The 26,088-nt window shown below is 35.6% G+C and overlaps 1 protein-coding gene across 5 annotated transcripts in view; it reads right to left on the bottom strand.

Annotated features, from left to right (window-relative positions):
- SLC4A10 (solute carrier family 4 member 10) overlaps window positions 1-26,088 on the bottom strand; it is a 151,595-nt gene that overhangs the window by 87,820 nt on the left and 37,687 nt on the right. For all 5 annotated transcript variants that reach the window (XM_052675471.1, XM_052675472.1, XM_052675470.1 and 2 more), the window contains exon 2: window positions 6,445-6,526. In XM_052675471.1, the coding sequence (XP_052531431.1) occupies window positions 6,445-6,526 (82 nt within the window). The remainder of the gene's footprint in view (window positions 1-6,444; window positions 6,527-26,088) is intronic.

The following is a 26,088-nucleotide window of genomic DNA, read 5'->3' as shown; positions in this document are numbered from 1 at the left end:
CAGTCATTACAGGACCTTTTTAAAGAGCAGTGATTGATCACTGTCTTCCTAACAAATCTATTCTTTTAAGAGAACATTTTTCCAGGCTGCAGCTGGACTGAAAAAATCTTTTTAACTGCATTTATCTCCATTCCCCATTACTCTATGTTGTTCCAGAGGAGTCCAAGGACATGGAATACACACTCCTATGACACAATCAGGTCTCAGACATTCCAGACAATTAAAAAAAAGAAGTAAAAAACACTCAGCAGAAAACACATAATAGAGTCCCCTCAGACACACATGCCCTTTCCACTGATGTTTGTTGGAGGAAAGATGTTGACCTATATTTCTTCATTATTAATAAGCAAAAAAAAAAAAAAAAAAAAAGAGCAAACAGTACTAGCATAACAGTATGTTAAGAGCTAAATATTTTAAATGACTTTATCTTGTAATGCTCCATTTTTTTCATGCATGCTATGCAGCTTTCACTTATAACAGTGAGAAGCTGGGTGAAAGTGAAAGATTCTATTAACAGGATGGGAACATTTCATTGAAATGATTTATGTGTCATCCTGTAGCCATCATGACCTCACAACATTATGAAAAACAGGTTTATTACAGGATAAATTTACCCTTTCTCTGGTAACTTCCATAAACATATACAGCTTTTATTACAAAATTAGTTTGGTACATTTTATTTACCAAAATTTTACAGTGTGAAATATTTAGAAATATTAACTCCCAAAAATATTGAACAAGTTTATTTTTGGTGAAGTTTAAAGTAATGTCAAATTTCAAAACTTAAAGCTAAAGCTTAAGATCACCATGTGGCTTTCAGACACTGTGTGATAATTTGCTTTCAATATTTCATTATTCTTCATGTGAACTTTCAAAGTAATTTTGCTAAAATGTCTGATGGCATTATTCACAAATTTGCAAGGTTAATCCACTTTTCCATGAACATGGAGATCATTTGGAAAGGGAAGTGAGAGTCATCCAAAGGGACCAAACTGGGCAATTGCCAAGGCAAGAGTTTAAGCACAGCTCAAGATTAAAAAAAAAAAAAAAAAAAAAAAAAAAAAAAAAAAAAAAAGTGTGATCTCAAGGAATATTGGAATATTTAGAGACACAGGTAAAAGACCAAAACAGATTCAAGAGATGCCTTGAAAATGACAAAGGGTAGAAGCTAGACATGTAATACCTGCTAGGCAATAAAATGAAAGAATTCTGTGCTTGTAAAGCCAAAATGGCTCTTTTTAAGAGACCTTATTATAGAATATAAAATATCTACTGCACCTATATAACCACAGCTAACATTACAGACACAGACCAACCCACATCTCTCTCAAAAATTTACCTCCACAGTTTATTTTTTGCTCTAAATATAATGAATGTTACCACAAGCACCTGGAAGACCAGATTGAGTAGCAAAATGAACAGGAAACCCAAGAGAAGCAGAGCCAAGGAAGCTTGGAGCAAGGAATCTGATGGGATAACACTGCAATAGCTGCAGCTTCCTAGCAGCCAAAGAAAGGGACACCTTGGTCACTTTTGCTGTTCAGCCAAGTAGAATTAGTAGCTGACTTTCTTCTATGCAAGATCAAGGCTGATGCAAGGCTAGCAGGTTAACGTGATTAATGTTCTCTCAGTTCTGTGAGCTGCTAGGTCCTATTAATTTTCAGGTTAATAATGTTAGTGGCAGACATTTCTACTATTCTGTTATTTCTACAAAATGTCTCTGAAACTCAGTTCATTATCTGCTTTGGAGCCATCCTGATCTTCACTCAATAATATATGAAGATAAGAGTTCAATCACAATGTTTTTTTCATATATAAATCCTAAGTGTACATCATAAAAATATCATAAAAACTATTTTTAATTGACTGCCACAAACTACAGCAAATAAAAAAAAAGAAAGAAAGAAAGAAACAATAACTAAGATAACTATATTTAAAAGGGAAGAATTAAATACTCAGGGATTTCTGTGTTCTTGGTGCATATTCTCATGTACATGATTCATATACTGGATGTTTTATGTGTCTTGAGAGACTCGAAAAAAGGCAAACTTGATTTCCCATGAGACAAATATTTCCCATCCTTCTTAGGCAGATAAAAAGCACAAAGTATAAACAGATTAAGCTCTATTTTCTGAATCAAGTACCATTTTGCAATTTGCTTCAACAGAGCCAGAATTCATCGCTGATTCTTTCCTGGCATCCACCAAACTACCTCATCTCCAACCATCTCCCTGTCACAGCTACTTCTCAAATCAGATGACACTTATATCCACAGCAGTTCTGCAGTCCTGACACAAAGATTCAGTTGACCATACGTAGGGATGACAACAGTCATTTTTCTCTCTCAGCTGACATGAAGAGCTTAAACAAAGATCTTAATATGAGTGCATTTAGGGCCAATTATTTTGCATATATTTATTGCTCAAAGGTCTAAGCAGATGAACAGAGAGCATAAGATCTCCACACACATACAAATAAATCTAAATATTTCTTTTTGAGAAAAACATGAAGTACGCACACTCATTCTGTCAGAAGATCATTACTACTAAATAAACACTGAATTAATAGCAGGTAGAGACAGTACCAGAGAATATACTGAGAGCAACTATTGTTTTATGTGCCCGTCTGTTAATGGGAACATGTTTACCTGTTATGTGTACAACCTGTCCTTCTTACTACAAGGAAATCCTCTAGCATTCAGAATCAGTGTTTAAGTCTCACTTAAGAATTCCAGTGCTGATAAAAATAAGAGTGTATTTATTGCAGTAGAAACTTTGAATGTATACACTCTGAAAGATAAGTTGCAAAGTATGCGTTAATAATCAAGGGGAACAGGCTTCTTTTCTTGTTTTGCCTGTAGGATTTATTCCTTCAACCCCTTGTTAATGAGACAATCAGACAAATTACATGTTCTGTATTACTTACAGAACTGACAACTCAATAAAAATGAATTACGTGGAAAAATCCTTCATGTGGAAAACCTGAATGCTGAAGCTCTACACACAATCTACTTCTGAAGAACTACGGTGGTGAAGGTAAAAGATACAATTTGAAGTATATACTGCATGTATCATTACTGGCATTAAGATGAACAGCATGTCACTTAGGAAATCCTGCAATTCCTGCCTATGTCCCCAGTTGTGGGGTTTCCTTGTTGCTGTTGTTGTTGTTTTGTTTGCTTGGTTTTTTGTTGTTGTTTTTTGTTGTTGTTGTTTGTTTTTTGTTGTTGTGGTGGTGTTTTGTTGGTTTTTTTTGCCATGCTACTCAGAGACAGAAAACACTGACAGACAGACCGAAGAAAAAATTCTAATTCTGAGGAATGTTCTATCAGGCAGCATTACTCACCACAGTATTTCCATGTTTTTTCAGCATGATATGCAGTTCCAACATATTTGCACAATGGCTGCCTCAAAATATGCAAATACAAGTATTTGTCAGGCCAAGAAATTTCAATTGGAAATTTTAGGAAATTTAAGCAGAAGAAAATGAAAACTGAATTTTGTATTTAAGTAATCATTAATTCTTCATTCAAATCGCAGTTTTTGAAAAGTTTCTGATAGAATGCTGTTGAATCATAAACTCTGTCAAAACTCATCTTTGCTAGAATATTCTGTAACTAGCTACCTACAGTTTTAAGCAAATTAAATATCTTCCAAAAAGTTAATCGTATAATGCATATTAATTATCTAATTATATGATTTCACTAAGCTAAGCACCTGATTGTGTAATTCCATATTTTATAGCTGAAGTCTGTTACATAATTAAGAAAAAGGTAAATTTTAACAAAGTACATTATAATGTACATTGGGTAGGAATAAGACAGTGACATTTGTGAGTCACATACATTGTTTTGAAATGGAAAAGTGCCTAGCTCTGCTGTGAAACAAGAGGGCATGCTATTAACAGCAACCTGATCATTAAAATGTACGGTCTCTTCAAACCTTTTTATGTCACTTGGTATTTATGGATGCAGTGACTATGTATTTAAAGATACAAGGTTCTGATTCAGAGAGGACGTGAAAATTATGAGAAAGCTAACCACATAAAGAAGAATTCTACATCAAGCAGTCGTTTTGTTAGAACATTATGAAACAGTGTGGTTTTGTTTTTGAAGAAAACCAGGCTTATTCTCAGATTTCAAAATTTTTAAACAATTTAAACTGATGGAAAGCCTGGAATGGGGGATGCAACTGCAAGTCACTGTCATGTTTTGGTTTCTATTGATAACAACACATAAGCAGATTTTTAAAAGAATATTTTTAGTGATATTTCACAGAAGCAACTCTACATATAGGATGGTGGATGAAAATAGTAATTAAATATAGTTTTTAAATGACATACTTGTGCAAGTTTTGAGATAGGATTTTGTGTTCCACAGTCACACGTGGAACCTAAAATATACATCAGAATAATTCTGACTGCCTAATGCTTGTCTACCCATGTGACTAATTTTGAAGATGTACTTCTACAGAAAGCTGTCAGTTTTTAAAAAGATCATCAATAAAAATGATTAAGCAAAAGGACACTTTTTATCTTCTCCACAGATAACCCCGTGTTTCATTAATAAAGAGAATGGAAGACAGATCACCCAGTTCTTCTATCCGGTGTTTCTCTAAGAACATCGGGTATAACAACTGTAAGCTGGAGAAGGATGTCTTCAAGAGTCTGAAGACTGCAGAAAATAAAGAGCAAGACTGCACAAAGGGAGTTGTAGGGCTAAGTCCAACATGGTCATTACAAATCTGGTATGCTAGCAGTCTCGTGAGACATTCTACAAGTTACTCTGAAAATATTCTAATTGAGATCTGAGGCAGGAAACTCTACTTTTGCACATGCTCAGACTTGCTCTGAACAGTGTGAACTGCAGCCGTGCCTGCATTTTGAGGCTCTGCTATGGGAAGCAATAAGGAACAAGGCATTGCCCTCTATCACGTTGATGTTTATACGATATCACCACCAATATGGCCACTGTGCAACAAAGAATGCAAAATTTATACAGGCGGAGAGAAAAAAAAACAAAACAAAAAAAACAAAACAAATCATGAGGATCAACTGAATTAATCAAGGGAACCCATTTTAGAAAGCCAGGGTCCATGTACTAACAGAGATAACTCTCTTTGGACCTCTTTGGAGGCAGTTAACTCTTCAGACGTCCAATATAAAAACATGCCCCAGATCTTAGCATTTCTTTTTAGCTAGTTCACAGGCCTCAAAAGCTAACAATTAAAATCAACAAGTTCCAACCTCTAAAGTGGGATATCCTATATACAATAGAAATTCATTGTAATCCAGTAATTATGACTTGGAGGTCACATATCTCAGTAGTGAAGTGGAAGAGCACTCATAACAAGAATAACATAACTGATTCAGAGATATCTGAACTATTAGTCCTATATCATAAACTGAATTGTCTTCCTCTACACACTTGGATGGTTCGTTAGGTATGTGATTTCTGCAGTGTTTCTGTAGTCTGTATATTACAAAGTATCTATCTGTCTGATCTGTGACACTCCAGAATGTTTTTGTTCAGCACCAGATGTGGCTAGTCAACTACAAGAGGCTTGTAAGGATAGAAGCCAATAAATACAGGTTGCTACTAAAAGTAATGCCTCCTATTTGTTTCTACAGAAAACTACAAGTAACTACTTACTACAGTTACATTATTTGATAGAGCAAATTCTCTGTTATGAACACTGTTTCTCAACATAGTCACCACTACTGGTTATGCATTTTTTGCCAGCAATGAACAAAAGCCTTCATGCTATCTGGAACATGGCTTGTCACATCACTGTCACCACTGTAGAAATACACCACCCACTGATCCCACTGTGCTCACGTCCACTATTTGGTGTCTATAAACATTCAGCAAGCAACAATAAAAGTCAACGGGTGTAATTTTTTTCTATGTACAGGAATTCCATTACACACCTTTGTTTCATATGCACTTCCATGTCAGAAGCCATTTGGTCAGACTGTCCTTTGCTGCCATTTGTCACACAGCAACAACATGTAAAGGAATATTGGTGGGAAGGTTCAAGCTCCACTATCATACCACCACCATCTGTCTCTGGTGTCATGGACCAGAATAATAAAACAGGAAGCATTCTTTTCACCATAGCCCTCTGCTGCTAAATCATCTGTCCTACTTGTATTTGAGCTTTTGAAAACTTCAGAGTAAAAAGACTTACTAAATCCATGCGTATTTGTTTGTAGGACTTGATGATAGAGCACTGTGAAAACTAACAAATTTCCGCCACTGTCTGTATTTGAACATTACAGTGAGAAAATTTTCTTCTTAGTTTTAAAATAACTGATAACATTCTACTCTTCCATTCACATTTAAATCCTCCAGTCAGTAAGTTTACAGAATTACAGTTATAGAATTGAGTTTCAGAACTCCCAGAAGACAGAGACAGTGTAATACATATACAAATAATCTCTCACCTTCTAGATCTTCCTTTTCAAAATGAGTTTTGAGAATGGACCGAGTTCCTCCTCTATCCACAACAGCTTCTTCATCATTTCTCTGCAAAAGGAAAAAAGGACAGGTGAGCTGCTTCCCACTAGGAATCTATTACCAAGACTGAAGATTGCTATGAAACATGGATATGCTTACTATTTATTCATTTACTCTTTCAACTCAGGAACCAAAAGTTTTTCAGAACTTCGCTTTCATTATTAAAGTCTATTCCTCCTGTGTCAGTTTTTACTGAGGTATGATTACAGCTAATTTTGACATAAAGTAGTTCTGCTGAAACATGCAAGACGATGAGTAAACTGCAGTTACTGTGAACTACAAAAAATATGAGTCAATGGGACAGTGAAAGAAATGAAAAGTGTCTGGCTGAGGTAGCTTTATTCTTTAGCTTTATTTATATTGTGGTCTTGAAGAAAGAGATTGTATATGTATTTTTGTTTACATAATATGAAATATACTGAGCTACAAGGAGAATTCCCAAATTATTAGCACTAACACTCCTTCCACTTTGGCAAAAACAGAGAATGATATTCAGAGGCAGTATGATAAGAAAAAGAACATTAATACTATGAAGACAAGTGGCCAGATTTACAACTTGCAAAAAACAAGCTGTAGTTACAATGAAGGCAAATACTATACACTAATAACATAAAATAAAAAATCTATTCTTCCACTGGAACTCATTTTATGCCTAATTTTTACTGTGCTCATATATGCATTGTAAATGTATTCTCTACTGCACTCTAAACATATTATGCCATGCATTGTGCTCTAACTAAAAAGAGGTACAGGAAGTAGTCACTTCAGGCACCTCAGGCACGTATCAAAACTCTCTCAGTAGAGAAATGTTTCGGGAAAAGGTCAGCAACAAGGCACTGGATGCTGTGCAAAACAAGTTGGCTTTGCTAAAAGCCTAACATCACCAATAGTGAAAGAGAGGAAGGGAGGGAGGAAGGCAGGAAGGAAAGCAGGAAGGCTATAATTCACAAGATGATCCAGAGTGGTTTCCAGTAAATAATGATGAAGAAAAAAAGTGTTAACTATACAAAAGAAATTAAAAGGCAAGCAGGGAGGCTTATTGTTTTGTCCCACATGAATTTCTTTACCATAAGTGTGGTGAGGTGCTGGAACAGGCTGCCCGGAGAGGTTGTGGATGCCCCATCCATAGAGATGTTCAAGGGCAGATAGGATGGGGCCCTGGGCAGCCTGGGGAGGTTAGTGGCCCTGCTATGGCAGGGGGGTTGGAGATCATGATCCTTGAGGTCCCTTCCAACCCTGCCCATTCTGTGATTCTGAGATTCTGTGAAACTATCAGTTAATATATCAATACATATTTCTCATTAGTGGAAAGGTTTTAGTAAGGGATGTATTAGAACCGGAACTGCATGATTTCTATGTATAAAATTGGTATCTTAATGAAAGTCTGAGACAAGGGATTTGAATACCAGTTACACGCTGAATATACATCTATATATAGAATGCAATAGAACATAACAAGAAATTAAACCACATGAGAACAAATCCTTAAAGAGCAGATGCCCTAGGCAAAAAGATTCACATCTAGAGCTAGATGTCATAAATTCTGGATCTAAGTTTTTTGTTTCAGGCTTCTCTCTTTTTTAAAAATAGCTGTCATGCTGTAGCTATCTTATATAGAAAAATCCTAGGAATGTGTTAGCACCAAGCATTTAGGCTGCTAAAGCAAAAGACTGTGAGCATTACATTTGTCTTTATTAGAGCTTTCTAGTAGATAATAGCAAATAACTGAAGTCTGATGTAGAGAAAAGGCATTCTATTCAAACTGCTCAATTATTTAAAATTCACAAAAAACATATTAAGATGCATCAGAACAGTATATCACACAAACAATTTGATCATATTAGGTAACATTAAACCATTATTTAAAGAAGTCAGACTTAACTTGGCATGTGGGTTAGGCTGGCACAATGTCCATGGGTGAATGGGCAAAGAGGATGCCAAAGGCCAGGTATTACAGCCATGTCAGAAGTAGAGCTATTCTAGTGTAAGACACAGCCACCAGCATTTTGCTGTTACTGAAAAGGCACTATGGAAGTAAACTTAGGGGAATTTCTGTAACAGGGAGAATATTAAATTACAGGGAAGTTTAAGGCTTAACACATCATCTAACTAAACTATATACAAACTAATTCATTAATATTTATCAAAATATGCTCATACACTTTGACTTCTCCTTTCCCATGTGTTCAATTTTCAGCTTCTGGCAATCTCTTCCTCCTCTGTCTCCTCTTGTAATGTCACAGCAAGTCTCAGCCTTGCCTCATTCTCAGAAGTGGGTTTGTTCCATTAATATTACAAGGAAAAACAGCTTAATTGGGAGTTTTGTGTTGTTGCCAATTCACTTGTCAAACTCTGAGAAAAGTCCAATTAAACAAGCCTTGCACTGTGCACTTCACTTCCCAGGGAGCAGTATGAAAGCCATCTTGCATTTATCAGCACAAGAGTCGTATTGCACTTAGTCCGGAAGTAATTTCTGTGATTCCTGTGCTGCATACTTGTAGGAAGGAATAAGGAAGTGAAGGACTCACTAGCAGTTTAGCACAATTAATCTCATTTTGATGGAAGCACTACAGAAATACAAGTAGTAATTGCGGCAGATTCTCTCCACTTTCAGATGATGATTAGAGACTAGAAACATAACTTCAATTGGTAATGCTCTGCTTTCTATTAGGATGTCACGAAAACATAAAAAAGATACTATTAAATGTTGTAATAAGAAACTGAAAGTATAGGCAAGAAGAACTGTAAGACAGTCATGAGAAATTTAATGCATGCTCTGGGTGACTTTTCATGTACCAAATAGCCACCAGCCTCCATACTAATATCCTCAAAGTATATGAAAGCCATGACTTCACTGCAGTTTTGCCCACCACTTTCAGTGTGATCAAAGCGGGGCATGAAGATCTTTTTCATAATCCTCCCATGTTCATGTGAGAATTCTGCTGCTTCTTCAATTCCCCGTTTGAATATGATGAAGGTCAGAAATGTTAGATGATGCACAGGTCTGCTATTTTGGTGTTTAAGCCATACTAAACTACTGGAGCAGTCTGCATACAAATTTATGGACACACTGACCAGGTAGGAGTCTTTGGTACTGTCCATTATTGCAACGAGTTGCTTGCTAAATCCACCAAACACTGTGGTCTACTGTTTAAAGCATGAGAGGAGGATCCAGAATGTACCCTGTGCTAATCCTGAATCTGTCACTGACTCGATGTGATGGAAAAGTCACTTAATCTCATTGCCTCAGCTTCCTCATCTGTAAAATAGGGACAATAATACTTACTTATCTGCCTTCCTCACTGATCAGCTCTGTGCCATAATTAATATTCATACAGCATTTTAAAAAACTGTAAAGCACTACAGAAGTGCAAAGTCATTCAATTTAGAAATATGTACAGTGTATGCAATGTAAAGAGATAATAGGACACCACAGATTGGTAAAAATCAACATTTAGACTTTTTCTAAACATAACATCAAGTTATACTACTACCTTGTAATGCAGTGCACAGCTATGACAACTGTCTGGGAAAAGGTTATGATATAAACAAGTACATTGGGTTAACTTTCTTTTGGTCTAATCCAAGAACAACACTAAAGAAGCCAGTGAAATTGCATTTCTCTGGAGCTGCAGCCAGAGTGCAATAAATGTTCTAATAAATATAAATATACTTAGAAACAACTAACATTTTACTCTTTTGAATTATATTTGTTAATATTCTGTGTTATCACAGAATGGTTTAATTAAAACGTAGGCAGGAAACAGTTTCCCTGAAACAGTAAAATATCTGCAAGCACACAAAGTAAGAAGAACAAATAACGTATCTGGAATAGAAGGGCAAGGAAAAGCTGAGGCATTCATGTGGAAACCACAGGCTCCTTAGAGACCAGGGCTCAGCAACTCTGCTCAGCTCAGGATTTCACCTTTTGCATTTTCCAAATGAACAGTGAAATGACTCACCACTGCACATACCTCAGAGGAAAAATCTATTCTAATGAAAAAGTGTTATAAATACTGACATCACAGTTTTTGTTTCTTGATACTAGTTTTAACATATTGGTAAGTACAGACAAGCAGAAAACAGAGCAAAAACTCTGCATCATTTACATTGCAACTGCACATTTTTAAATTGAAATATGTATGTGAAGTTGCTTATTTTCGAACAAAATTAAAAAGAAATAAACTGTCTTAGATTATTTTATTTCTACTTTTTGTATGTGGTCATGAAGACTGAAGGTTGTAGTAAGTGCTAGGAATACAGATTTTCAACACTTAGATGAACAAATTATAATGTGAGGTCACAACTCTAGATAGTATTTGTATGTATACAGGCGAGAAGTAACAAAAAGCTTCATGGTTTTGAAAGCTGTAACAAATGCTTGAAGTGCCCTTCCACATATAAAACCATTTTAATTAACGAAGAAACTGCACACTCAGAAAAGCAAAGAAATATCATTTTATAGCAGATATTTGTGGGTGTTTTTTAGTTGCAGCAGTTATAACTGTGCAAGCCTTCAATACTCAATATCTCAGTTATGTTAGATGTCTGAGCAAAAAGAAGAGGAAAGTAACTTCTTTCAAAGATGTATCCAAGCAAAAGCATATAAGAAATATTTTTAGACATGCTAGGTGCTAAGGTAGATGCACACACCTGTAGAACTTCAAGGTATCTCTAGATGATGGAATTAGGATGTACATTTTATGTATTTATTTACTAAAAAAAGAAAATGTATGGTCTTAAAAGACACTTGCATACAGCATAAAACCATCTGAATATTGCACAAACATTTACTGAATATCATCTGTGCTACAGTAAATAAGGTAATAATGGTTTAACAATTAATATACATGCTAATTTAAAAAATTATTAAATAGTCAAAAGAAACACTTTGCTGTCCTTCCTTTGGTACTCTGTTCTACTAATATATTTGGTGCTTTTATATTTTGGGCAAGCAAAACCAAGAATTTATTTATTTATTTATTTATTTATTTATTTATTTTTATCTCTCTTCCTATCTAAATTTCCTTCACAGATGGCTACCTTTATTTTCCTTCTCTGATTTTTGGTCAGTTTACAGTTAACTGGATGATTGCTTTTCTTCGAAATAGGAAAAAAAGTCAGCTATAAAGTGTATTGGTATTCCAGAAAATTCTTTGGGACTTTCAAACGTTCATTTAAAATCCTTTCCATTCTTAAATTCTTAATACACTCATAGTAAAAAACTGCAACATAACCAACAATCCTTTTTCACCATTCTTCTTTCTGTAAAATGGCATAGGCATAGCAGGAGCCATTTTATTTTTTCCGCAGTAGAAGTGCCTGTGACACATGTGCTGACTCATTAGGAAAATAATCATGTTATTAATTGCTCCTCTAAATAAGACACTTATTGACGATTAGACAACCTACATAATTCTCAAATGCCATATGGTACTATGGAATGCCTGTTAGAATATTAAACACTGCATACTATATTAAATACTGCATTCCTATAAACAATAGAAATCTGTTACATTAAATACTTTTTGTTACTTTATATTATCAGTATTTATATCTTTTGGAGATGGAATTCTAATGTATTAATTTTAGTTCATATATTTTTCCATGAAGCTAGTGATACAAACCTTGTGTGTTCAGCTTTTCTGTGATCTGTAGTGAGACTCTACACATTTATCCAGACCTCACATACACATCTTGATTGCCTTCCCAGTTTGAAGATTTCAGCATTGTATTATTTATATATCTCTGTGTTGTAATTATTTCAGACACAGTGTGACGTATCTATTTTTACAATCATTTTGGTTAAGAGCAGCTTGTCATTTCATAAATGTGACATTAACACAGATAAAGAAAAGTAGTTTTTTGAACTCAAGAGCTGCCAACTCAGAGAATATCTTGCAAAGACAATTAACCTAAAAGGTAAAAAGAAAAAAAAACAAAACAAAAAAAAACTGCTGTATGTAGATGCATGCCTCCATGTTGTAGAAAGCAAATCAGTGACTGCAATGTTCAGCCTTGTCCTTCACATTGTCCTTGAGCAGACACAGTCACACAAAATTGATTTAATACAGAGTGTATGCTTACAATTTATATGCTGTAATTCTTTTCTCTTTTATAAGATAAGAAAAAAAAAAAAAACTTGCTTTGAATATTACCACTTAATTGCTTCTATTGCATATAATCATATCTAACAATCTGTTTCAGTGGAAAGGACAGTGAATTTTATTTTTCTGATGAAATATTGAAATATGAAATATTTTTCTATTCTACCAGCTATACTACATCATCCTTCTCCCCTCTAACCATTTATCAAGGAAGACTCATCAAAACATACTTTTTATACAATAACATCTATTCTGTAAGGTCTAAAGAAATAATTTTTAGAAGTTTCTCTCTAATAGTACTAGGATTCTTTTTGCAGCAGCTTTCTTCAGTAATCACTACTAGTTAACACAAAGCACATACTTTTTTGGTCAGCTCTTCTCCACATAAGTCACCCTATGCAAAAAGTAGAAAGCAATTAGTTTTCATTCCAGATTTGTATCTTGCTCAAGGCTGAATGTCATATGCATAAGAGCATCTCGTGTTGTCTTTTTTCCCCTCTTCTTTTCTCTCTTTTTATAGAAGTCAAGAACTGCTTAGTATGACTCAATAGAGAAGTACCATTCTCTGCAGCACTGCTAAAAATTGCACTAAAAAGCACTGGCTCCAAAGAGCTGGTCTGCTATTGACCTGAGACTGAAGGCGCTTTAAATACAATAATGCTATTCCTGTAATATATACACATAGACAATCATTTCAGACATTAAATATAAGCACATACAATTGTTATAAATGTAATGCAACTAAATACAAGCAGAAAACACACATGATTAAAACAAAGCAGTCTGAGACAAATAAATGCTCACTATTACATGTAATTCCTGTGTTTATCTACATTGACATATCCTGTGCTGGTTATACACATTATGCAATATCAAACGGCTATGCAGCAGTGCATAAATGAATGCATAAACACTAAAATATTTCCTTATTGTGCAATAAAGAACTTCTTTCTTAGAATAAACAAGAAATCCACTTAATGCATTTGCAAGGCAATTATGTTACTTTGCTGCATATATTCTTAATATAACTATGCAACTGGAGACAAAATTTCAAGATAAAATAATACATTTATTTATTGCATTAATACCTAGATGCCCCACTTTTCCTGCCTTCACTCACCCATCAGAAAAGAATTCTTTGGCTGCAGCAACATAAGGGGAGGGAATAGGGAGGAGACAGAAAAAGGAAGTTGTAACAATGGATACAGAGATGAAGTGGTGAGCTGTTTTTTCTGGATTCTGGTACTTACTTTCAAAATTTACATTTAATTGCAATTGTATTTGCCACCTTTTGTATATCTTGGAGTAAAACTATCAGTAATGTCTAAACAATGTGAGAGCCTTAGAAAACCTGAACAAGACCCTTAGAGTAGTTGGATTCCTTTGAACATTTTCTGCCTAGTTAAGACTCCCTTATCTTTCCCCTTCCTTCCTTCCTTCCTTCCTTCCACATCACTTCTGCCAAGTTTGTAAGCTAGTATTTAATCAATTACTAGTCTCAGAAAGACCTCTGAATAAATAAAAGATAGTGCTTCTTGCTGCTAGTGAAGGAAGATAGAAGCTGGCTCACATCTCTGTAACTGTAATTTTATTCCCTGTGCTTCGCATTCTTTATTACACTGTCAAAACACTTGTAAGTTATTGAGGTAAGAAGAGCACAAGATTCAATCTCAGGCATTTTCCTCTGCAGTTATTGTTTGAATATCTTATCCTAATGTAGTCCCATTAGCTGAAATCTTCTTTCGCTTCATAGCAATGGCTATGTCAACTACTAAGGAAAACTCCAACAGCATGAGAACAGATGTGAAGACTTTATCTAAGGCCTAAATCAGATTTACTTTCAGCTTGTCTGGGCTCCCTCTTGGCTCAATGCCAGGTGAGGATATAGCCAGGGTAACAGGATTATTTAGGTGTAGTTACAAATTAAACATGCTAAGTGTAGCTCATTGTGCAAGAAGGTATTTGCTGCTGGGTAACAAATGGTAAAAAGTAAATTGTTTTGATTTCTAGATTTGTAATCAGCAGTAAGATATATTGAGTTTTATGTTGGATACACTTCTTAATTCAAAGGTCCTGCTTCAGTCTCAGAAAATTGAGGTGTCTCTAGATGAAATGTGTGCAGACTTCTTTCCTTAGAAATAGCTCATGTAGAAGAATCACAGAAGGCAGTCTTCTTGCAGCAGTTACTCATGTGGAAGTAGCAAGTGCAAAGATGAAAGGAGGTCATGACCAAGTTATCGGGACTTGTTTCTACAGCAACTGCAACATTAGGAGAGAGGACTTTTTCCATTCATTTACAGGCACAAAAATGTGGTAAGTTTGGTATCTATATCTTTTACATACAAATGTATGCTAAATATAGATTGAAGCACTTTTTTTTTTCCCCCAAGACTTACTGTATAATCTGACTATCCAAAGAGGCAGGAGAGTAAACTGAATGGACTATTAGACTGATTGACTGTGAACATTCTTACTGGCCAAACTCATTTCTAACCTTTCAAATAAGTTTGCTAACACTAATAATATCCTTCCTATATGAGTAGGGGAAGTAATCTGACTAAACCAAATCTAATTAAAAAGTGTTAAAAATAAGATGGCCTTCTTCTCATCCATTGTCAGGAAAAAAATGAACTTAGAGTACTGTACAATTTTCTGTTGCAGGCACAGAGATTAAACTGGAATACTTGTGGCTCTTCAGAGGGGTCTTCTATATCTGTTATCTTTCTTCAAAAGAGAAGAAAGATTGAACCATACCAGTTAGTGATCAAACCTCTCAAAGTTGAGAGGGCTTCGTTTCGTTGGCTTTTTTTGTTTAGACTGAAACTAGTAAATAGCTTCCTGACAAGTCTTTCCAACAAATCTATTTTGTCCAAAATGTATGAATAGCAATGTAGGGTTCAGTCTGAACAGTCCCTAAATCATCCACATAGAATCACAGAATCATAGAATAATAAAATAGCTTGGGTTGCATGGCACCTTAAAGATCACACATTTCCAAACTCTCCCTGATGTGGGCAGGATTTCCAGCCACTAAATCAGGCACCAGCTTGGGCTGCTCAGGGCCCCATCTAGCCTGACCTTGAACACCTCCAGGGATGGGGCATCCACAGTTTCTCAGGGAACCTGTTCCAGCACCACATCATTCTCTGAATTAAATATTTCTTCCTAATTTTCTAATCTTAAATCTAAACCCCTCCCTCTTTTATTTTAAAACTATTTTCCTTTGTCCTATCACTATCAGACCGTGTAAAAAATCTGTCTCTCTCCTGATTATAAGTTCCTTTTAAAATCTGGAAGGCTGCAAATAATGTCTTCCTCAAGCCTTCCCCTCTCCGAAATGAAGAAGCTCAGCTTCCTCAGCCTGTCTTCATAAGAGAGGTGCTTCAGACCTCTGGATATCTTTCTGGCCCACCTCTGAATCCACTCCAGAAGCACTACATCTTTAGACCTCCTTTAGGATATTTCTGGAGCAGCATCAGAAGAAAATTCTGAAAGGATAACTTAGTGTTTTTTGTCTGTAGAGATTTAATTTGATTTACGTAATTTTTCTGTCATTAGTGATTTATTTTTTTTATCAAGGCAACTGTAATTGATGTGATTGACAATCACAGGTTTTTATCACCCAAAAATGTCCTGCTGCATGCTAATGCATACTTTCCCTGAGTGAAATGTAAAGAACTTTTACAGTGTCTATACAGTATAAGAAAAAAATATCTCATAATTAGACAAAGGTATTCCAGCTATCTCTCCTCTCGTTCCTTACCCATCTCAGATCATCAGTAAGTCATAGTGGCCATTGGGGGCCATGCACAAATTATGAACAGTAGTAGTTCAGCTGATGTTCTCACCTCTAAGAGATCTAGGAACTAGTCTCGTTCAGAGTGCATATGCGACATAATACAGTTTTAAACATCAACTTCCATGAGCTTGCTATTCTAAATTCATTAAGATATTTGACAGCAAAACAAGCTAGAAGTTAGAAATCATTTATATTACTTTAATATTATTTTATATTAAAATTACAAAATTTGCCTCATAAAAGTACTACCATACAGTAGAAAGAAAATGTCAGTACTACTATGTGAAAGGAATTTTATTGTTAGAAAAGATCTTCACAGTTTTCATTTTCAATTTTCTCTATGGCCACTAAATCCTGCTGTGTTAGGGATACTTTTCCAAAGCAAAAGTTTTTTCAACAGGCCCTTCTAACAGGCATAACATTTACATATTTGTTTATGTATTTGCTAGATTATCAATATCACATTACAATTAACCTTTCAAACTTTTTGATCTAGGTACTTCCAGCATGAGGGAGAAAACAGCAGAAATGACTTGATACTGAGTTTTACTGGTTCAGCACAAGTAATGGTTTTTTTTTAATTACATACCATTATTTGTATCTCATTATATTGCTGTAAAGTAAAAACAATTATATACACAATGATGAAAAAGAATGATCAACAGATGCTTTTCATACCGTTCCTTGCAACACAACACTTTTATTTAAGACTGATTTGTGTGTATGTGTTTTTATACTCTAAAAAGATAATACTTGCTATTAAAACAGTATGCTGTATGCTGCTAGGTACTTGGACCATTCACATTTACTACCCATTTTTACCAGACAGTTCTTGGTACCATCTCATTGCAGGTACTTAGCAAATAACAATATCCCAGGCTTTATTTTGCCTCATAAGGACCCTCACCTATAGCTGCAAATACTATCATTTTTTTGAATTAGTATTGCTACTAAATATAAATGTGTTCACATGCAGAGAAAGAAAAATAGCATCTGTGGGCTCTGTTAAGATATATACTCCAAATGTATGTATGATGTATGATGTGATAGTAAATAGTTTATAACTACACCAACAGTCATGTATTTTAAAAGAGAAGCAGTAGGTATGCAAACAATACACAGCAAGCTAAGTGTAACAGCATTCAAACAAGCTAACCAACCTATGCAGTCATTAAAAGGTCTTATACTTAACTTTACAGACTACAGAAGAGTTCTGAGAAAGATGGGGTACTATAAGAGAAAGCACACAAAGAAATGGGAGATAAATAGATAAAATAGATACGTACTGCCAGAAGAGCAAATAAAAATTCAAAGTTGTGATTAAATACCTCTTCTGAAAGGGAAAGAAAGAAAGACATAATTTTTAAAAGAAAGACCAGAAGTTTTTATTTGAGAAGATGAGTAAACAGACTTTTAAAAGCAAATGATGTAGGCAGAGGAAAAAGCTAAGATGATATTAACACCATTAATCAAGTGAAGCAAAGCTTTAAGTTTCAAAGTCAGACAGGAAGATGAGATCATAATAGTCATAGTACTGATATGAGCAGGCCTTCAATGTGAATTATGGCTACAGGGACAAACAAGAGCTCAGAGCTCTCAAACTCAGAGCTGTACAGAGGAAGAAGAATGCATCAGTAAAGAAAACTCTGGAATTGTGTCTGACATGATTGTGTTCAGATGACCACTGAAGACCAAGAAGATTTTCTGAGACAGGTTGAGTTTAACTGGAGTGGAGGTAGACCACAAAAAATACAGTAGCAATATCTTCACAAAGATTGTGTTTATGGCTACATTATCCAAAACTAAGGTGTGAAGGAGAATACAAAGGCTGATAATGGATTCCTGGGTGAAAAACACACCTACATACAGAAAAAGGAGGAGGGGAGAAGAAGATTTACCTAAAAGGAAATAAAGTCTGGAAAGAGAATCAACAGGAACAAAATGACAGATGCCTAAAACCAACAAAATTTTGTGAAGAATACAGCATACAAGCTTGGAGATAGGACAGATGGAGTGGAGGAGAATAGGGAACTAGCCTGGAAGTCTTCCAGGTATAAGTCAAATTGAACATTAGTAAGATAAATATCCATGCAAACGACAAACCAGAAGTGAGCAGTGTTTCAGAGAAAAAGGAGGAAGAAGCTTGAATTTTGATGCTGGTTGGTTAATCTTAATAAATTTACATGGAAGCAAGAAGAAATAGATTATTTAAATGGGGGGAGTATAGAGTTCATAACAAAATACAAAACAGGGAAAACAGCAAGCAAAGATACTCATTGCATAACAAAAATCCTAGAAGTGTAGAAATCCCTAAGTCAGAAAGTCAGCAAAATCAAAAGATTTCCACCCGAGATACTAAGCAGCATCTCCGCAGCATGGCAGATGGTATTAAGAAATGAGAAAGTAGATATTGAGAGTCAATCAGGACCGTGAATTGTCAGAAGGGTTTGGAAGTGGATGAGAACAACAATTAAAATAGATGAGAAGAGCAAAGAAAACAGAGACTACAAGCGAGTCTATGCTAATAGAGGAAGTTATAGAGAAATAGAGGAAATAAGAGCAGAAAAGAAGTCAAGATTGATTTTTAAAAAATTTTACACACTTCCATTCTTGGAGTGAGAGAATAAAAATGTGGAAAGTTAAAAAAAAAAAAAAAAAAAAAAAGTTATCACAGAAAAGGAATTCAGAGAACACTGCGCTTAGAGGTGACTACTACTACTCAAGTGTGTAGCTGAGTATGTATAATAACGTTCAAATGAAAAACAGCACCAGGGCAGCTACAGAGCTGGATGGTCGTCCATATGGAAATCAAAATGTAAGGAATTATTAATGAAAGAGAAGAAAGTTGCAAGTCAAAGTCAGAGACATAGATGGTAGTAGGTAGAGTTGTCTGCACAGCAAATGCTAAAAATGTTAGGCTAGAAAAAAGCAAATAATTATTGTTCAAAAAAGAAAGAAAAAAAAAGGAAAAAAGAAGAGCTCAGGAACAACATGCCAATTTCTTTGACCCAAATCCAAAGAAAGTACTATCAGAGATAGCAGTCTTCATTTAAAAAAAAAAAAAAAAAAAAAAAACCCATAACATAAAAAAAAAAAAAACACAAAAACCCACAATCATGGATGAACCATTGTTAACAGGAAAAAAGAGAACAGAGAAGGTAATGAAGACAATGGGGTCACCTAAAGGAAAAAAAACACCAAATAGTGGAGGATGAACTTGAGGCAGAGAAATTTAAAGCAATAAGGGTAAGATAGAACTGTGATCTGCACATAGGATATAAAAGTATGAGAAGTATCAGACAGAACATAAATAAACAAGGACCAATAAAGCAATCAACAATAATGATAGAAAAGAAACTGTGCCATCTTGATTGTTACTCTCCTATATATTCTAAAGTCTCTAAATAACAGAGGCTATCATGTATACTTTCTACATACTCTGTATATTTGTTGTTTAAATAAATTACATGCTAATTTAAAATACTAGTTGATAAGAATGATTTGCTTAAAATTAAATCCTATTCCTTATATTCTATACCAAGTCCACATAAACAGTATTGGTGGATGCATTTTATACTGGTGCTCTCTGTAATTATATTAGTAGTTCATGCCAACGTGCACTAATATATCTTTTGTAATGTAGAACTGGACTAATTTAAGTCCTATTCTCCTGGGAATTTTAATCATATTTATGGATTGTTTGCCAGAATAGCACGCTGATTGCTTAATTCTTCTTATAATATAGTACACAAGAGAATTAAAAATATCACTGGTTAAGTGCTCCCCTGCATCCTTGGACATATAGATGTCTGAGTTCTTGGAAAGGGGGACCACAGCTATTGGCTAACACAATAAAAATTCTCACAGTTGATCTGCATGAGAGGAAAAAGAATAAAAAAAAAAAAAGCGCTTTGAAATTCACTCCTTTCCCTCACTCTAATGCGCTAATCATGCTAGTTATGTATATTTAAAAGACAATGGGAACACTTAAAATTATGTGCAATAATCATATTTTCTTTACAATGTTTGTATTCTAGTATTATTACACCTATGGATTACACCTATGGTTTCAAATTGATTCCAGTTCTAAAGTAGCAGAATACAACCCAAAGCAGCAGCTTCATAATCCATAAGGTTTTTTATTTGCATTTATTTGCATCAGCCACAAAATCCTGCTGCAAAGTAGAGGAATTCACAGCAGTCTGGATCACAACAAAGATATTAATCCACAAAAATATAACTGAGATCCTACATTTATTTGCACCTTGTACAGTTCCAATGTGGTCAATGGGAACTCAGAAGATACATAACATTCTTGGAAATTTTTATTTCAAACAACAGCATTGCTAAAGACTGCCACAGAATACTTGAATATGTAAGAGCTTTCTTCCGCATAGAAGCAGAGTGATACATTTTAAACTGAAGCAGGGCATAGAAGCATCAACTGGAGACTCGAAAGAGTAATAGGAAGTTAGCAGAACAAAACAAATCTATCTTAATCCATGTTTCAAATCAAAATGGCTGACAGCTTTTATAAAGCAAGTAAAGACTGAAGCCATTTCATCCAGTTCTGCTTATACTGAAACCAAAGAACTTTTGACAAAGGAACAAAAGAAGACAGAACCACTTTCGGAGGAAAGTCCCTACTTCTGCCTTTAGCAGTGGATCTGACTTTCACAGGACAGTCAGTAAGGCTACCCATCCACCAAAGCTTCATAAGCACTGTAGAAGCTGGTTCCAGCACAACTAACACTTTATCTGTGCAGTTTATGCGTGTTTCTGATCTACGTGCTAAGAAGGGAAATATTAAAAAAAAAAAAAAAGAGGAAGAAAAAAAAAAGTAGCAAGTGATATATTTAATTAAGATAGCTCTCCTTTTCTGTAGCATAAAGACCAAGTCAATAAATCTTGTGCGTAATTCTTGTAATAGATATTACTGTTAATCACTTAAAAACTTCATTCCTGATCATTCTCATCCTTCAGTTTTCATCACCCTGAATCAAAGAAGTAATGCTCATTTCAAAGAATTATAAAAGATTAGCAAAGGTGTGATGACTTCTTTGAAGTTGCCCATGAAAAAAAAAAAAAGCAATGCTGACATTATCTTGTATTTATCTTTCTGATATTTTAAACACTTATTACACATTCCTGCTTCCTCTGTTATTCTTTTTACTGCCATGCTGCACTACATTTCTGTGGAGATCCAGCCTGTGTGGAAGACAATTGCTGTTAAATTTGCATAACCTTCCAATAAAAGTATCAGGATATTTTAGCCAACAAATCCCAGATTATAATCCAAGTTCCACAGGTGTGGAATGAATGTAGTGTGCAGCACCCTTGAAGGCATCCATGTAAGTTTGAACTGGATGACCATACATAAGGATGTCACCTTTTGCAAAGATTTCTGAACAGTGTTTGTCAATAATCACCCAGTGATCCTGCTATTGGTTAGTAGCAGATTATAAGAGTAAAATTACAAGGCACAGTAATTATGGTATAATGGAAAAGAACTGATCCTGTGGAATCATGCTGTAATTCCTTGAAGGAGTAAAGAAGGATGACAGCTGGAATCAGATGTGTACAGAAATATAGTTCTTCACACAGCATGTTGGTGAGCTATGGAACTCCAGTGGATACTAAAAGTTTTGTTCAAGAAATGAGCTGATCAGGGAATAGAAGTCTTTTAAAAGCACCAAATATACAATTTAAGGAACAGACAAGACATTGTTGGAGGCACTGAGAACTGTGAGGTTCTCAGAAAGTACCCAGACAGTGTTGTTGTGCACATGCCCCACTTCTGTTTCCCTGGGGTTTTACCTCTATCAGAGAGACAAGATACTATGGGGAGCTCTTATGAGAGCACAGCCTCTGCAGTCTCAGTAAGAGGCCCTCTGACAAGAGGCTAGAAAACTAGACATGTGTATCTATTCCAACAGACTAGAATTGCACTAAGAATCTGATGAAGTAAACAAAACACTGCTGCCTTCATTAACAAAAAAAAAAATCCCCCAATATTAGGTTTACCGAGCACCAGGTACTTATTGACTTGGAAATGACAAGTTCTCTGTTGTCTTATGAAAAGACTGGTTACACAATTACCTGCCACAGCTGCATACATCACCATGCCTAACATGAACATGCAAACTATAAAGCAAGAGAGGAACATATCTGTCAATGAACATACTGGGAGGGCAGGAACATCTATTATGGGGACAACAACAGCTGCAGGGCTTGGGCAATTTATTTTACAGGCTCACAGCTGCCCAAGGTCTATATATAATCATGTACTAAAAGTGACCAAAGCCCAAGAGCCTGGTTTACTATGACTGAATAAATTGCAGTTTATCTGAAGAACTTTTACACTGTCCATAGTAGAAGCTAAAGGCACTTTGCTGTACATTTCTATATTAAATTAGAGATCTACAGGTGTGCACAGAATAGCCAAGACAGTAAAATTAAAAGGAAATTATACCAGAAATTGATAATGACATTTTTATAGATATAAAAGGAGGCCCAGAAGGAAAATTAAGTCTGAGCTATTACCAGGGTAATTTGTTTATAGCTGATGATACAGACATTGCTAAAAACATAAATTTAACCTCGGTCTCAACAATTGCAAAGGATGCTAAAAAAGAAACAATTTAACACATCTTCACTATTGAAGCAGGCAAGACCAGGACACAATGTGTGTCCCAGATCTTTGCTGAAGTTGCCTGTACAATAGATGTTCAGGACACAAGGAAGATCTCGTAACAGCTTCTGACAGCACAGATTACATCTTTCACTGACATCCACAGAAAATATGCACATTTGCATTAGTAGTTAGATGGCTGAGAAATCTCATCACATCTGCACCCTACAAAACAAAAAACCACTCAGGAAAGAGGTGGAGGAGAGCAGAAGGCGGGCTGGGCAATAATCAACCCCAGTGAGTCACTGGAAGACACTCACTAACAGCAATGAGAAATTCACTTATGATTACATACAAAAGGACTGAGATCTAGCAGGGGGGGGCATGCTTGGCAAATGCAACAAAGCAATCACTTGGTGGAGAAAGTCATCACTGCCAAGAGTGCTTTTCATTCTGATATGCTTCGCCTTTCATTTGTTTACTGGCAATATTCAGTCATCTCCATTAAGACCTGTGCCTCAGTGGTCTAACTCATACTTTCACACGCATTAGCACAACTACCACAATGGATATTCTAAAGATAAGTTATATCAAAGTCACCAGGCATCAAGATTCTTCTGTAACAGTAATGATAGCACTAGGCCTACAACTGCCATGCGATTTAAGCATCCAGGAATAATCTTCAGTGCACTATACAGTGTTATAAGAAATGGTTACATTACTGACATTGGAAAAAAAAAATCTATTGATCTGTGATTTCTTTATTTATTAGATTTTTTCTAATGATCTGATGAACACACACACATATAAATTCTAAAATTTTACATTTCACCAAAATGTTTTCTTGGAATAAGACTAGAAAAGTTAGAAGAAAATCAGGGAGGAGATAAAAAAGGGGAAATAGAAATTCAGTGGTCTGGGGAGGGGGGATCTTCTGAATTTAAAGTATTTTGGATTATCTTTGCTGAATTGCTGAATTGTTGGCAAATAGAAAATAAATTCTTAAACACCTTAAAAATGGTGCAGCATAGAACTATTTTGAATAAAGAGCAACAGCTGCTGATATAACTAATTTGCATGGCTAACTGCTGGACAGAATCCCCCTAAAGAATAGCTTACCCTCTCACCTAGTCAAGTCTCAATCGCGTAAACTGTTATCACAGAATCACAGAAACACCAAGGTTGGAAAAGACCTACAAGATCATCCAGTCCAACCATCCACCTATCTCCAAAAGTTCTCACTAAACCATAACCTTCAACACAAAATCCAAACATTCCTTGAACACCTCCACGGTTGGTGACTCCACCACCAACCCGGGGAGCCCATTCCAGTGCCTGACCACTCTTTCAGAAAAGTAGTATTTCCTATCGTCCAGCTTGAATCTCCCCTGGCGCAGCTTGAAGCCGTTCCCTCTAGTTCTATCACCAGTTACACGAGAGAAGAGGCCGACCCCCAGCTCACTACAACCTCCCTTCAGGAAGTTATAGAGAGCAGTAAGGTCTCCCCTGAGCCTCCTCTTCTCTAGACTGAACATTCCCAGCTCCTTCAGCCGCTCCTCATAAGGCCTGTGCTCCAGACCCCTCACCAGCTTTGTCGCCCTTTTTATCAACAAGCACACTCCATACCTGAATGCAATTGCTAGTGTCAGCTTGCTCAGATATCCTTACAAACACAAGGACAAGATAGGGCTCCACTGTTTCCCTTAATTCAGGCAAGTGAAAAAAAAAGTGACAATTTCTGCTGAAAATTTTTTATCACAAGATTGGGGTATAAAACCGATACTGCTTTTGTTAGAATAGTTTTAACTGCATTAAATGTAGATACATAACATATGGATATGATTTATTGCATGCATTTTAATGACTGCATCTGCTTATACAAAATATTTCATAAAGGGAATTCAGATAATAAACTCATTATGTTATCAGAACCGAATTTTTAATCACTAATGGCTCTTACAGACTCTTCTATTTTATTTAGGCAACTGGGGAGACAAAATGGAAGCTATTACAAAAATGAGTAAAGTTTTACAATACCTCAAAATCCTTCCTCGTGTCCCTTAATGCCTGTTAATGCATTGAGTGCACTCAATGCACTCTGTTGAATATTTTGTATCAGCTGATGTTTGCTGCACCAGCTGAGAATACTTGAAAGCATGCTTAATGTTCTAAAGTTCCAACAAAAATCATTTTGGGCAAGTTGACAAGGCACAGTTGTAGTTCATATTCCTCAGAGTTCACTTTTTTTTTTTAAATTAGCTATTACCATGCCAGATGATGCCTTATTAATCAGTTCTTTAAAATTTACTTAGCTTCAAAAGCCAAAAGTTTAGAAGTTTGCCTTTAGAATTCATTCTCTGCTTATTTCATTTTTTACTTGGGTACTCATATTCCATACTAATTTCTAAATTCTAAATTCTAAAACAAGTTTCATCACTAGTGCAACTGCTACAACTGAAATAAAGCCACTTTCTAAGCTTTTCTTCTCATAAGATCACAAAAAAAGTATATGCCTTCACTCCTCATTTTTCAAGGATCCCCATCCAAAGCTTCCTATATTTGATGGACTATTTCACACACCATCTAAAGTTCCTTCCCAGACAATAGGAACCATCCTCTCTACTCATCTCGGTGAAGACATATCTGGAGTGCTCTATTTATTTCTGGGCTCCCCTCTTATAAGAAAGATATGGACATATTGGAGTGGAAGCGGACCAGGAAAACAATGAAGTGATTGAAGCTTCTGTCAAGTAAGGACAGGTTGAAGTAACTAGGACTGCATAGCCTGGAGAAAAGAAAGCCCAAGGAGGTCTTATTAGAATGTACAAGTAACTATGGGGGAGAGTAGAGCAGGCTTAGCCAGACTCTCCTCAGTGGCGACCAGTGACAGAGCAAGGGGAAATAATCACTAACAGAAATATGAGAAATTCCACTTCAACACTAGAAAAAAAATGGGATTTGTCGAACACTGGAACATGCTACCCAGAGCCTTTATTCTTGGAGATATTTAAAACCTGTTAAGACACTGTGCTGA

The sequence above is a fragment of the Tympanuchus pallidicinctus genome, unplaced genomic scaffold (assembly GCF_026119805.1).
Source record: "Tympanuchus pallidicinctus isolate F22 unplaced genomic scaffold, pur_lepc_1.0 scaffold15, whole genome shotgun sequence".
In the NCBI taxonomy this organism is placed as follows: Eukaryota; Metazoa; Chordata; class Aves; order Galliformes; family Phasianidae; genus Tympanuchus; species Tympanuchus pallidicinctus.
Note: the sequence above shows the minus strand (reverse complement) of the source record. Positions and strands in the feature narration are given on the sequence as shown.